The sequence below is a fragment of the Etheostoma spectabile genome, chromosome 6 (genome assembly GCF_008692095.1).
Source record: "Etheostoma spectabile isolate EspeVRDwgs_2016 chromosome 6, UIUC_Espe_1.0, whole genome shotgun sequence".
Lineage (NCBI taxonomy): Eukaryota > Metazoa > Chordata > Actinopteri > Perciformes > Percidae > Etheostoma > Etheostoma spectabile.
In genome coordinates this window covers 24,193,076-24,206,394 of record NC_045738.1, presented here as the reverse complement: position 1 = coordinate 24,206,394, position 13,319 = coordinate 24,193,076, and the positions used below count along the sequence as shown (strand labels likewise).

The following is a 13,319-nucleotide window of genomic DNA, read 5'->3' as shown; positions in this document are numbered from 1 at the left end:
ACTTGTTTTGCATGGCTCTCCCTTTCTCCTTGTCTTCTCTAGAGTTCTGAATGAGTTCATTTTGAAGAATCCCAATCTGGAGAGCAAGAAGGACCAACGGGAGCTGCAGGTAATTGCTGTATCCACCTCGACTACTATTCAACTCTCAGTTGTGTCCATAAAGTTTCATATTTAGATTATACTTTTGTCCTCTTACTTCAATAACATCACCGCTATTGTAGATTGTTTTTACATCATCTTAATGACAAGTGTTACTTTTTATTTCATGCTGTATAGTGATACAGTATTATATAGTGAACCACAGTCAAAATGCCACTGAACACAAGTAACTGAAAATAACCTGCGTATTCAGGATGTGACCCATAAGGTAGTGGAGGCCATCGGGACAATAGCAGGCTCGTCTCTGGAGCAAACCACATGGCTGAGGAGGAACCTGGAGGTGAAGGCCTCTCCTCAGATAGTTGTGGACGGAGCCAACCTGGAAGCTGATGTAGAAGGTGTGCTGATGCTGCTACTGCTGCCTGCAACCGCTTACTGCTCTGGAGAGAGTGCATATGAAGACTGTCTGTCTATCTTTGTCATAAAAGAGTATATAACGGCTAGTTTTACACTAAACGCACTGAACTGAACAAGTTTTAGGCCCTACGTCTAATGTGAATGTGAGAAAAATAGGTTTAAAATATTTCTTGTTATTGAGTAGTAATCAGATGAAGTACAAACATCCAGTTGACATGTACCTCATAAAGGCTAGGTGAGCTGTGGATGTTTACTGAAGCCTAGAATAGAAAAGCTAAAAGCATTTTCCATCCATTCCAAACGTAAATATGTGTACAATAATACACCTTGCTGTCTGATAACACACTTAAGTCCCAACACGCTCAACGGGTTGAGATTGTTTCACTGTGTTTGAAATGTCTGTCCAGAGTCTCTCTCCTGACACATGATGGATTAGTAGTAGTATTTAGTTAGGCAGGCCGCTTTGATATTGTTTTTTTCTGTTTATATTTCTGTTCATGGCTATCTGCATTTTGGCAAGGTAATGATCATTTCTGTGTTAATTTAGGCTGGGCTGTACATAGAAAATCAAATATTGCAATATTTTTAACCAAATACCTCAATATCGATATTTAGACGATAATGTAGGTTTGACAATTGGTGCTTTCACAAAATATTTACACCAAAGGATTTGAGATAAATAATCATCAGTAATGTGGATATCAAAATTTAGTGGGTAGAGGCAAATATTAGAAAAGCTAGAACAGTTAGTGGCACATTAAAAAAATGACATCCCTTTACTGTAATGCAGCCTTTTAAACTAAGAAAAGACAAAACTTAACATAACAATATAAAGATATCCCAAATCTATGACATCTAGTCTCATGTCACGATATCGATATAATATTGATATATAAGCCAGAGTTAATACCAAGGATTTATTTTAATGTGAGGGATTAATGTAATCCAGCTAAAAAGAAGTGTAAAAGATAATCTGAGATCTATGTGAGGCGTCCAGACGGAGCACTTCGTTGCTTCTGTTCACATGCGCTACTAACTGCATTTGCAGTGTAGCTTCAGCCTGGCAGTATTAATATGTCTCCGCTATGTAGCTGCTGCTAACGTTTGGTATGTGTGTTGTGTGTTGTAGATTTAATGCTCACAGTGATGGAGGCCTCCAGCTTCACTCCGTCCGTGTACAGCGTTCACGCCCTCACACTGTTGGCCGAGGTAAAACACTCATGTCTGTCTCTGGGACTCAGCTGAACACCCCTCCCTGCCCAACTTGTTTCAGTCAGCGGCCCGGCCAGATATTTCCATCGTTCACCTCGAGCATGTCTCAAGCTGCTCTCCCTCGCATGTACCAGCAATGTTTAGGGCCACTGCTCTCAGGCATGGCCCTACAGTAACACTAACACGCTCCACCTGAGCTCCTTAGACCCACCCCCCACCTCTACCTCAATCATTATTAGTGAACCAGTGGATCAATCCACTGGACTTAAAGTGGTGCCGTGAATTAGCTGAGCTGGACAATTGAAATCACTGGCCACTAACCATCTTGGCTATTTTAGCTCAATGTGGAGCTAATGATTGAGATTCTGCCTGTGCTGTACTGCTGTTTGCAGCTTATAGATTAAAGAGTGTATTCAAAGCATTACATCAGCTTGACGCTGCAGTGCAGTTAATCATACTGTTGTTCCAGCCAAGGATCAAAGTGGCTCAATATTCTGAGATGAATGCTGCCTTTCTACTGTTGGTTTGGAAGAATGTCACTCAATGTTGCCATCCCTGTATTTACTGAATTCATTTGTCAGGTGCTGGCTCATCTGTTGGACATGGTGTTCTACAGTGACGAGAAGGAGAGGGTGATCCCACTGCTGGTTAATATCATGCACTACGTCGTGCCTTACCTCCGCAACCACAGGTGGGGATCAGCTGCTTACTTCTTTTAAGTGTCACTGAGATTTCCTCTGAATTTCTGGCAAAACGTTTAGCAGTTAGTTAGAAGTTAACATCTAATATTCACATTTTTACTAGTGATGGCCAAATAAAGCTTTGTAAACCAGTGTCTTTATTTTCTGAGCCCACTAGAAGGCGCTCTTGGTTTAAGAGAAAGACCTAAGGCATTGCAATTCACTATATTTTCCACCCTTTGTTGAACAAAGAGCGCCATGTAGTGGGCTCAGAAAATAAAGACACAGGTTCACAAAGCATCATTTGGCCATCACTAAGTTTTACTATGGAATGGCTTTAAACATTGCATTTTACATAAAATAAAACATTGAAGTACAATGGTGAAACGCATATAATGGCAATGTTGTATGAAAGCGTACCGTTTCCTGTTTCCACTGGCAGTGCTCACAACGCCCCCAGCTACCGCGCCTGCATCCAACTGTTGAGCAGCCTAAGTGGGTACCAATACACCCGCCGTGCCTGGAAGAAGGAGGCCTTCGACCTCTTCATGGACCACACCTTCTTCCAGATGGACTCCTCCTGCGTCAGCCAGTGAGTAGGAGAGGACACTTGACAATGTGTGGTCTATAAAATCCGACCCCAAAGTGTAAACAAACAAAAGGATATTCACCGATTTGTTCAGAAATGTATAATTAAATCTGTGCACAGGGGAAAAAGCATGACCATGTGTTTCCTGTTAGTTTTAAGGGACATACAGTAAAATAGTAGATGTAGATTTGTTTCATGCAAGACAGTCTTAACAGCCTCCCCTTCGCCGGAAAGGTAAAAATAAGAACTCAGGGATACCACAGATGTATTTTAAGTGTTCATATTATGCTTTTTGGCTTTTTCCCTTTCCTTGTGACATGTATTTTTTGTGCATATTATAGGTTTACAAAGTGAAAAAGCCCAACATGACTTACCATCTCCAACAGAAAACACTGTTCAGCAACTGCTCCAAACAGCTCTACTGTAGTCCAGCCTTTACTTCAGAGACAAACGCTCGTCCCATTTTGACACACGTTATAATGCTCACCTAGCTGCTAGCATGGCATGCCCGCATACTCTCCTTCTGAGTGGCTAGTAGTCCTTACCTAGGTACTGTCAGGGCCCTCATCCTCTGCTTCTTGGACTGGGCTCAGTAGTCCTTACCTAGGTACTATCAGGGCCCTCATCCTCTGCTTCGACTGGCTAGTAGTCCTTAAGGTACTATCAGGCCCTCATCCTCTGCTTCTGACTGGCTAGTAGTCCTTACCTAGGTACTGTCAGGGCCCTCATCCTCTCCTTCGGCTGGCTAGTAGTCCTTACCTAGGTACTATCAGGGCCCTCATCCTCGTTCTGAAGGCTAGTAGTCCTTACCTAGGTATGTCAGGCCTCTCATACTTGTTCTGACTGGCTAGTAGTCTTACCTAGTGTTACTGTCAGGGCCCTCATACTCTCCTTCTGACTGGCTTGTGGTCCTGACCTAGGTACTGAATATGGTGTTTTTTGAAAATTAAACCGTATAAACCTGTCCTGATATAACCTCTAAATACAATTATGAACCTGAAAATGAGCAGAATATGAGCACTTTAACGTCAAAGTATAAAAACATTTCACCTAAAAATATATCAACATAACTTTGGAATATGTTATTGCCAGATGTAAGGGGGCCGGTGGGTATTAATTTGTCAATCTTTCTGGAATATTGGTCTAACATCAGCATCATTTTTTCAAATTTTTCAGCTGGAGAGCCATCATTGACCACTTGATGACTCATGACAAGACCACATTCAGAGACCTCATGAGTAAGCTTTACAATTCTTTAGTAGACTATAATTGATTACCACTGTGTGTGAGTCACAGACCATTTAGCACATCATCTGTTTCTTTCTGACATTTGCAGGGCAATGAATGTTTTGCCCTTTTCATGTCTCATCGCAGGCAGAATCGAACGTTCATCCTGCAAAGTCTCTTAATCAAAATACACACACTTGACATGTCTACTCCTATTAAGTCTGTAGCCCATTCTGCTGATGTGATATAGCTAAACAAGTCGAAATTATTTACAAAGCCCAATATCACAAATCACATATTTTTGTCTCACGGGGCTTTACAATGTAACTGTACAGCATACACCACCCAGTATCCTTAGACCCTCCCCACAAGCCCCTTTAGTTATAGCATTTTAACATGTTAAAGACCAGCATATGCTAATAGAGTGTGTGTGTGTTTGTGGTGTGTGTGTGTGTGTTGTGTGTTGTGGTGGTGGTGTGTGTGGTGTTGGTGTTGTGTGTGTTGTGTGTGTGTGTTTGTGTGTGTGTGTGTGTGTGTGTGTGTGTGTGTGTGTGTGTGTGTGTGTGTGTGTGTGTGGTGTGTGTGTGTGTGTGTGTGTGTGTGTGTGTGTGTTGTGTGTGTGTGTGTGTGTGTGTGTGTGTGTGTGTGGTGTGTGTGTGTGGTGTGTGTGTGTGTGTGTGTGTGTGTGTGTGTGTGGTGTGTGTGGTGTGTGTGGGTGTGTGTGGTGTGTGTGTGTGGGTTGTGTGTTGTCCTTTCAGCCCGGGTGGCTGTAGCCCAGAGCAGCTCTCTGAGTCTGTTCACCAACAGAGACGCTGAGCTGGAGCAGAGAGCCATGCTGCTCAAACGCCTGGCGTTCACCATCTACAGCAGTGAAGTGGACCAGTACCAGAAGTACCTGCCAGACATCCAGGGTAAACAAAACACACATATACAATGTACAGTATGTACTTGTGATACTGTATGCAGAACCTGGTAACCTCCTTACTGTGAGAGATTATTTCCCACAATAAACCAAATCCAAATTCATCTTTAAATGTTGGTAGATTTGGCATATTTCCCGTAAATGTGGCCTTTATGAGACTATTGGTCATGCTGCGGTCGCCTACTCTGTTGTAGAAATTCATGGATTGGAGCAAACTCCCAATACAACGGCGTATCAGGACCATTTTTGGTAAAACATAATCATTTATGGAGGGGTAATATTTCAAGAATAAACATCCGAGATTATAGTTGTACATTTACAAGGAAAGAAACGTCACTATATTGTGTTTTTTGTTGTTGTCAAGGAACCCCATGGCTTCACTTTGCAAGATTGAATCAACCTTATCACACCACAGACGCTGCTGCTTGACGAGTGTTTCTTTTTTTGCAAATGTACGACTTTAATCTCAATTCAAAAGCGCTTTTGCGCCCTCCTTTTTTGGGGCAGGTGCGTCGGAAAAGGTAAAGGTTACCAGTCCCACTTGTTTGAAGAAGTCCCACACACTGTCTATTACGGATGCAAATACATGAAATAAAGTATTTTTTTTGTGAAATAAAGGATCTGCATACGTAATGGACAGTGTGTGGGACTTTTTCAACAAGTAGGACTTTAATCTCAGAAATTTGTTCTGAAAATAATACCGGCTCTGTAATTGTATGTATAATGTTTACTCACATGCCCCTAATACAGTGCAAGCCTTGAATAGATGGTAGCCCTCTGAAATGGCCATTATGCTAACTGCTTAGGAATATGAACTACGTCTGGGTTTATTAACCTCTGTGTGTTTGTGTGTGTGTGTGTGTTCAGAGCGTCTGGTGGAGAGCCTGCGTCTGCCTCAGGTGCCCATCCTTCACGCTCAGGTGTTCCTGTTCTTCAGAGTGCTGCTGCTGCGCATGTCACCTCAACATCTCACGTCCCTGTGGCCCACCATGATCACTGAACTGGTGAGAACTACTGGGGACATCGCTGACCGCAGGCTCTGTCTTTCTCTTTCGCTCACTCACTCACTGCATCTTCATGTGTTTCTTTCCTTTAGTCCTCTACACATATATAGAGCAACTCCCACAAAAACTCCCTCACTCACACACACACACACTCATTCACACATTCTACATCTGTTTCCCTGCAGGTTCAGGTGTTTCTTCTGATGGAGCAGGAGCTAACAGCAGATGAAGACATATCCAGGTACATTATCTGTTGATAATACAAACTGGATTGTAGCAGCATCTGTACATCATAAAGGATTTCTTCCCGTGTTCCCTTGATGATTCATCCTCTCCTGTCCATCTCTAGGACCTCCGGGCCGTCAGTGGCTGGGTTGGAGACCACCTATTCCGGTGGCAATGGCTTCTCCACCTCCTACAACAGCCAACGCTGGCTCAACCTCTATCTGTCTGCCTGCAAGCTCCTGGACCTGGCTTTGGCCTTGCCTCCTGAGAGCCTGCCTCAGTTCCAGATGTCAGTACAGACAAGCCTGGGTCAAAAAAGGCTTTGTGTTTGGGTTGGGTTAGGGCAGTGGTTCCCAAACGGGGGAGCGACAACTCTAAATACTAAAAATAAATAATGCATGGTTCGGCTGCACAGCTAGCAAACCATGGGCAAGTTTGTGAAAATGTTATGTAAATGTAAAGCAGACAGTGGAGCTAAACCAAACACTACAACTACCAAAACAAAGGCAAGAAAATATGTACAACATATTTCGGGCTGCACGATATGAAGAAAAAATCTTTTTGCGATTATTTAGATTGATATTGCAATTGTGAGATGATTCACGATATGGAGGGAATGGTCATCTTTGTATTTTTCTCATTTTCATTGAAAATGACTAAAAACTTTTTTTTTTAAATGATTATAGTGTGATTTTTTTGCGAGGATCTGTACCAAACAGAGGGTTTGTAGGCCGGGATATCTCTGCAGCACCACAATACTTTATTCAGAATAGTTTGACGCATATTTTGCCTTTGACCAATATTGCGCCCCCTTGCAATTTGGGTAGTGCACTAGTTCATATTGCGATTTGGATAAAATCGCAATTAATTCACATAATGTAGGTGACCACAATTCAGCCTAAGGAGATGAAAATATTTGTATCCACAAAAGGGGGGGAAAGGTTTGGGAACCACTGGGTCAGTGGATTGGTCACAGAGATAATTGGTTAAAAATGTGTGTCTGTCACTGTTGGGAATGGACGAATAAGCAGGGATCATTCATGTGGACAAAAACTACCCAATATCAGCATGTAGATAGAACTGAATGAATGAGATATTCGGATATCGCCACTCTGGTGACTTGTTAAATAGATGAAAAGTGTATTTTTTCTGAGTGAGTTCCGCATCATTACAGGTACCGCTGGGCCTTCATCCCAGAAGCTTCAGACGACTCAGGATTGGAAGTGAGACGCCAAGGCACTCACCAGAGAGAGTTTAAACCCTACGTGGTCCGACTGGCCAAGCTGCTGAGGAAACGAGCCAAGGTTTTTACAAGTTATAGCTTATTTCATTGTCCCCTCTGCTTGCAGGATGGCACATGGATTTCTCTGCTTGAGTAACTTGTCATCCATTACACCCTCCCATAGAAAAACCCAGAGGAGGACTGCTCCATCCGAACCCTGTCCTGGGAGCCCGGTCACCTGATGCTGACCCTCTACGTGATCCGCAGCATGGAGCAGCTGCTGCCTTTCTTCAACCTGCTCAGCCAGGTCTTCAACAGCAAGGCCAGCAGCCGCACAAGCCCCGCCTACAACCACAACCCGGCAGGCGCCTGCCTCCCCGGCCACAAGGAGGGCCACAAGCTGGAGAGCCAGAAGGTGTTCTGGAGTCGAGCGCGACAGAACATCGAGGAGATGGTGGAAAAAGACTTTCTCGAGGGCCTTATCAAGACGTGAGAACACAGCAAAGGGAGGGAGGGAGGGAGGGGGGGGGGATTAACACGCAACTACTGATCAACACTAGTGACAAACATCAACATGTACATTAAAGAACAAGGAAATACAAGTGGGGGGGGGGGAGTTTGTACTTTTTTTTTGTATTTATAAGGATTATTTTACTTTTAAAAACCTATTGTATTTCATTTTAATTATTTGTATATACAAAGCTGACTTTTAACATTTTATGTGAGTGCTTTTGGAAAAAGTTGAGATGCCTTGCCATTCCATATCGATGTGACTTAATAAAACTTTCTAATGGGAGGGTTACACGCGCTCTGTCGCTGTCGTCATGCCATGTAACATTTCCCTGGGGATTACAGGTATTGTGTGCGTGTGTGTGTTAGATATATGTACACAATAGAATATCTGTCAAATAGGCCTTCTTCCACAGCAGACATTGTGACTTTTCAGTACGACATTACATTACATTAGTGTTAGAATTTTCCTTTTTTTCTTTTAAAAAAGAGAGGTGTTGATTCCACTTTTATTAACATTTTGGAGTAAGTATATCACTCACAGGGGCCATTTTGCTTCAAAACTGTTTGTTACTAAGGTACATTCAGCTGCTAATACTTCTGTTAGGTTTAAGTAGGATTTTAAATGCAGAATGTAGTTTTTACACTTTTACATAAGCAAATGTGAGTACCACTAGCAAACCAGGGGATATTATAGAATAGAATTGTAATTTACCCTTGTGGGACTAATAAAGTATACATTATGATTATTAATATGTGCTCTCCAAAGCTGAGGACATCAGCACCATGGACAGCAACATGGCTGGCTGGGTGCAGCTTCACATTCCATTCCATGCCATTTAGCTGAAAGCCACTTAATATTACTATATATATCAGAGGTTGCATGCTTCTGGGGCAACTAGGGGTTAAGTGTCTTGCTCAGGGACACACTGGTTGATGTATGGCAGTGGGAATCGAACCCAGGTCCCCCACACTACAGGCATGTCTCATATGACCTTCATACGGTACAGAAGTGTGGTAGCAGCATGACAGGAACCAAGCTTGGCTGTAGAGTAGCTTGATTAACCCTTCATATCCTTACCCATCCACGACCTCCGTGTAGCTCTCGCGATGAAAGAGGCAGGGGCAGGGTTGGTAATACTGCGTCACCTGACTCAGAGAAGGGGGCGGGGCGGGGGTGAGAAATCTAAATTAATGAATAAAGAAAATTTTAAATCCACTAGGGACAACGCCATCCTACGACCCGGGTTGAAGTGCGCATCGCCGGGATTTGCAGGCTGACGGTTGGCCGCAGCAGACCGGGGAGAAGGACGAGGAAGAACCGCTGTAGATGGTGGGGGGAGGACGTTGATGATGATGATGATGATGATGATGATGATGATGCCATCCATGACCTGATGTTCCCCTGCACGCCCCGCTGAAACACAAGGACTGGTGGTGGTGAGGATTATCCAGGAGGCTGGAGGAAGGAAGACAGGGAGGGGGGAGGCAGCGACGAGCATCATCCGGAGGGGAGCGTGTTGTTTAGGGAGGGCTGACCGACATTAGGTGAAACCGTAAGAAACTGAATCGACAGAAAAGGAAAAGCCCCAAAAACCTGGAGTAGGATTTCACACTTGGATATTTCAGCCGATGGACTTCAATGTTTAAGGATACTGGTCTCCGGGAAGGCAAGTCAGTTCATGATTGTTCCAGAAACGCATGCCGAGGCCACACAACTGACTGGGGATCAGCCGACTCCAGCACTGTTACGCAACAAAAATCATTTCTATAGAAAGTGTCCATCATCTTTGCCAGTGCTGTGTTTGTGTGGTGCTTTCGAGGGCAGCTGGGATTACTGAAGCGGGTCGTGCGTTTCGGTTTGTGAGTGAGTGTGTGTGTGTGTGTGGGGGGGGGAGGGGGGGGTAGGACCATAGTGGACGCTTGATATTAGAGGTTGGACTCCACGGAGAGAAGATGTCGGGTCAGACGCTGACGGATCGCATCGCCGCGGCGCAGTACAGCCTGACGGGATCCGAGGTGGCCCGGGCGGTGTGTAAGGCCACCACACATGAACAGACAGCTCCCAAGAAAAAGCACCTGGAATGTGAGTTATCTATCTATCTATTATCTATCTATCTATCTATCTATCTATCTATATCTATGTGTCCTTTTGACCCTCCATCCATCCTCTTCATGTACAACTAGGCCAAGCACAATGATGGTGGCCTCCCCCCATCCATTCCTCCAGTGTGTGTTACATGTGCTGGCAGGGCATCGGCCACAGTACATGTACACACACACACACACACACACACACACACACACACACACACCACACACACACTGCTTGAGGCAATGTACTACTTTAATTTAGACCTTAATTGAACTGTATTGTATTACCTAATTACAGCAGGGCTTCTTCCCACATTGGGTTGCCAGATGAGCACCAGGATAGAACCAGAAGGACGCCACAAAGCCTTACACCAGAAACTCAAGCCCCGCTGACTAGGGACCGCCTCCACCATGTTGCTCCAGTGCTAGTCTCACATTGCCGGCCCCATCTCCACAGAGCTGTGGAGTAACGTCTGGCTACACCACAGATACGTTCTAGGATAGGAGAAAGAAAAACCCGCTCTGGGTTGCTTGCATTTCTTTATACAAATCAAAATCGACGTAGTTCCGCAGTGACGGTCGCTCCTCGAAATAGTCTCGGGAAGGAACTTGTTTTGGTGGAACATTCGCACCCCGCGAAAAGAAAACGCCACATAAAATATGAACTAAACTTTACTGTTGACACGATACAGTTTAAATTGGCTGGATACATGGTTAAACTAGCTCTTACCAGTGTATCTCTGTTTGTACTCCCCCCCCCCCCACCACACACACACACACACACACAACACACACACACAATCAGTCCCAAAACGTCGGTGTTATTCTTTGTAAATCGTTACATTAATTCACTGAAAGAACCAAGTAGCCTCCCCCCCCCCCCCCCCCCCACCACCCATGTTCTTGTCACTTTTTCCGATGTTCCGAACGTTCTTTCATAAAATAAAATGATGTTATAAAATTGACATTTAAAATTGACATCAACATTTAAAGAAAGCAGTGGGCTGATCATTTATTTGACTTGTTATTTTTCTGAAAATTTGGTTGAAGGAAACCAATTTTTCTGATGAAGATTCTTTTTTTTTTTAAATGGGTCAAATTTGACCTGAGGACAACACGCTGGTTAAGCTTTTCAGCGTGTAACTTGATAGCTTGTTGTTTACCGTAGCAACGGAGGGGCAAAGCCTGACATCATTAGACCGGGTAAGCCCCGCCCACTCTGCCGCCGATTTGATTTCTCCCTGCAGATCGGTCTGGAAACCTGCACGCTTCATTCTCCGGCTTCAGTTCAAAATTTTGCGGGAACCAATCACAAACTGGCTTATCTACCTGACACGCTATTGGGCGGTTTAACACAATGACGATGGAGAAGAGACCAATCACCTTCTTGTCAACATAGCGGCGGCCACCGAAGAAACCCATCGATGCCGCTGTTGCTTCTACGTCCCCGGATCGTTGTTCTGATTGGTTGAAACACTATCCAATTGCGTACAGAGTCATTTGAACAATGCCCGTTGGTTGGGCCTCTTGTGCAGAGAAAATACAGAGCAGACCCCCCCCCCCCAGACCAACGCTCAACCTCAAATCTATTGAGCTCGGCTTGGTCTGCTGATAGCCAGACTATGACATCATGATAAAATGTACATCCGTTGATCCATGCTACTCCAGAGCTGATACATTCATAATATTTGATACTGCTGAATCCACACGCCTTTGCTCAGGCTCTTGTCCCCTAATATAGCACAAAGAAGGTGTGTGGCACTGCAGCATATATCACTTGAGTTTTTTTCCCCAGTACAATTTGTTGAGTTGTCGGCATATTATTTAGTATGAACAAAGGAGGGAAAAGATGGATGTAGGTTTCAAACACTGAAAAGAAATGTGGAGGACTATAAAGCATTTGTAAGGGCTCAATGCAAACATAAAGCATAGCATATAGATGTAATGTCATATTGCAGTTATTATCCCCAGTGAACATCCATGTATGAACTTGATTCAGATGAGAAGAGAATGATGCACAAACCCACAAATTATATGACAGTGGACACAATGAAAGTGGCACATGAACGCAGCATCTCACCAAATGCTTCTGGATCTGGGATTTAGATTTCTGAATAGCCTTTTGGTGTATGCATAGATGTATCTGGACATTTGAATTACGTCCCAGGCTTTACATTGGCCCCACACACTCAGTAAGACCCGATCACCCTTATCACTTTATTTTACGTTGATTTACATCTTGTATGTTTATACCAAGGAACTTTTGGCAATCAATGTGTGAAAATCCGGCTAAAATTGGCTAATGAGTAGCCCTCGACGTTAAAAAAAACAGGAGCGTTAGCTTGGTTTATCGTAACTTTAAGCAAGCATTTAGTCGGCATAGTTAGAACATAAAAAAGTGAGAAACAATGGGATGGATTTGGAAAATACGTAGGAGACTAGTGATAAAGGGGGCAAAATGAATTTATGATGGCAACCATAGAAGAAATGAAGATGGAGAAACTCTGAAATGTGAACCTTACAGACACACAGTGCACACATAGGGAGTTAGGAGGTCTTTCCAATATATATATGTATAAATAAAGTTTACTGTCCAGGTGACTCTGTTACACCAGACATGCATTGTTACCCTGCATGATAAGATCCATCCTAGTGCCATAACTTCATCCTTTCTTCAGTCTATGGCAGTTGGCAAACTCAAAACCCAGCGGGAGAAATCAATCCGCCCGTCTGTGCGTGCCCAAACTGAAAAAATAAAAGTGAATGATGAACGGTGTTAAATCATCGCACAACAAAGTGGAAGGCTCGCCCACCTGCCAAAGCGTGTCAGCACTTTGTTGTGGTGCAGAGGAAGCACTCTGAGAATGTGTAACAGTCAAACGGATAAACACAAACTTCATGTTACTGAGGGAAATGTTGGATTCATGAGCTAAAAGACACTCTGCGTCTGTGATTGCCGTAAAAGCTATGAATTTTACACGATTACTATCTAAGTCCTTACCCCAAGTGAAGGAGTTCAAATACCTTGGGGATAGTTTGCGAGTGAGGGGACATCGAAGCAGGAGATTGGTCACAGGTGCGGTTTTACATTCAATTTATTGCACCATTGTAAAAAAAA

General features: G+C 43.7%; 2 protein-coding genes across 20 annotated transcripts in view; both read left to right on the top strand.

The window, feature by feature from the left end:
- dop1a (DOP1 leucine zipper like protein A) overlaps nucleotides 1-8,401 on the top strand; it is a 38,591-nt gene extending 30,190 nt beyond the window's left edge. For 5 of the 8 annotated variants that reach the window (XM_032517791.1, XM_032517792.1, XM_032517793.1 and 2 more), the window contains 12 exons: nucleotides 43-109; nucleotides 353-497; nucleotides 1,646-1,725; nucleotides 2,310-2,419; nucleotides 2,851-3,000; nucleotides 4,174-4,235; nucleotides 4,983-5,135; nucleotides 6,014-6,150; nucleotides 6,336-6,391; nucleotides 6,500-6,664; nucleotides 7,550-7,679; nucleotides 7,782-8,090. In XM_032517791.1, the coding sequence (XP_032373682.1) occupies nucleotides 43-109; nucleotides 353-497; nucleotides 1,646-1,725; nucleotides 2,310-2,419; nucleotides 2,851-3,000; nucleotides 4,174-4,235; nucleotides 4,983-5,135; nucleotides 6,014-6,150; nucleotides 6,336-6,391; nucleotides 6,500-6,664; nucleotides 7,550-7,679; nucleotides 7,782-8,090 (1,564 nt within the window). Of the gene's footprint in view, nucleotides 1-42; nucleotides 110-352; nucleotides 498-1,645; nucleotides 1,726-2,309; nucleotides 2,420-2,850; nucleotides 3,001-4,173; nucleotides 4,236-4,982; nucleotides 5,136-6,013; nucleotides 6,151-6,335; nucleotides 6,392-6,499; nucleotides 6,665-7,549; nucleotides 7,680-7,781 lie in introns of those variants that run through there. The other 3 variants (XM_032517789.1, XR_004332329.1, XR_004332330.1) reach the window with 3 other exon arrangements.
- Nucleotides 8,402-9,312: 911 nt separating this feature from the next.
- snap91a (synaptosome associated protein 91a) overlaps nucleotides 9,313-13,319 on the top strand; it is a 71,108-nt gene continuing 67,101 nt past the window's right edge. For 11 of the 12 annotated variants that reach the window (XM_032518009.1, XM_032518018.1, XM_032518012.1 and 8 more), the window contains exon 1: nucleotides 9,314-10,193. In XM_032518009.1, the coding sequence (XP_032373900.1) occupies nucleotides 10,064-10,193 (130 nt within the window). In that variant the 5' untranslated portion in view covers nucleotides 9,314-10,063. Of the gene's footprint in view, nucleotides 10,194-13,319 lie in introns of all 12 variants that reach the window. The other variant, XM_032518010.1, reaches the window with a different exon arrangement.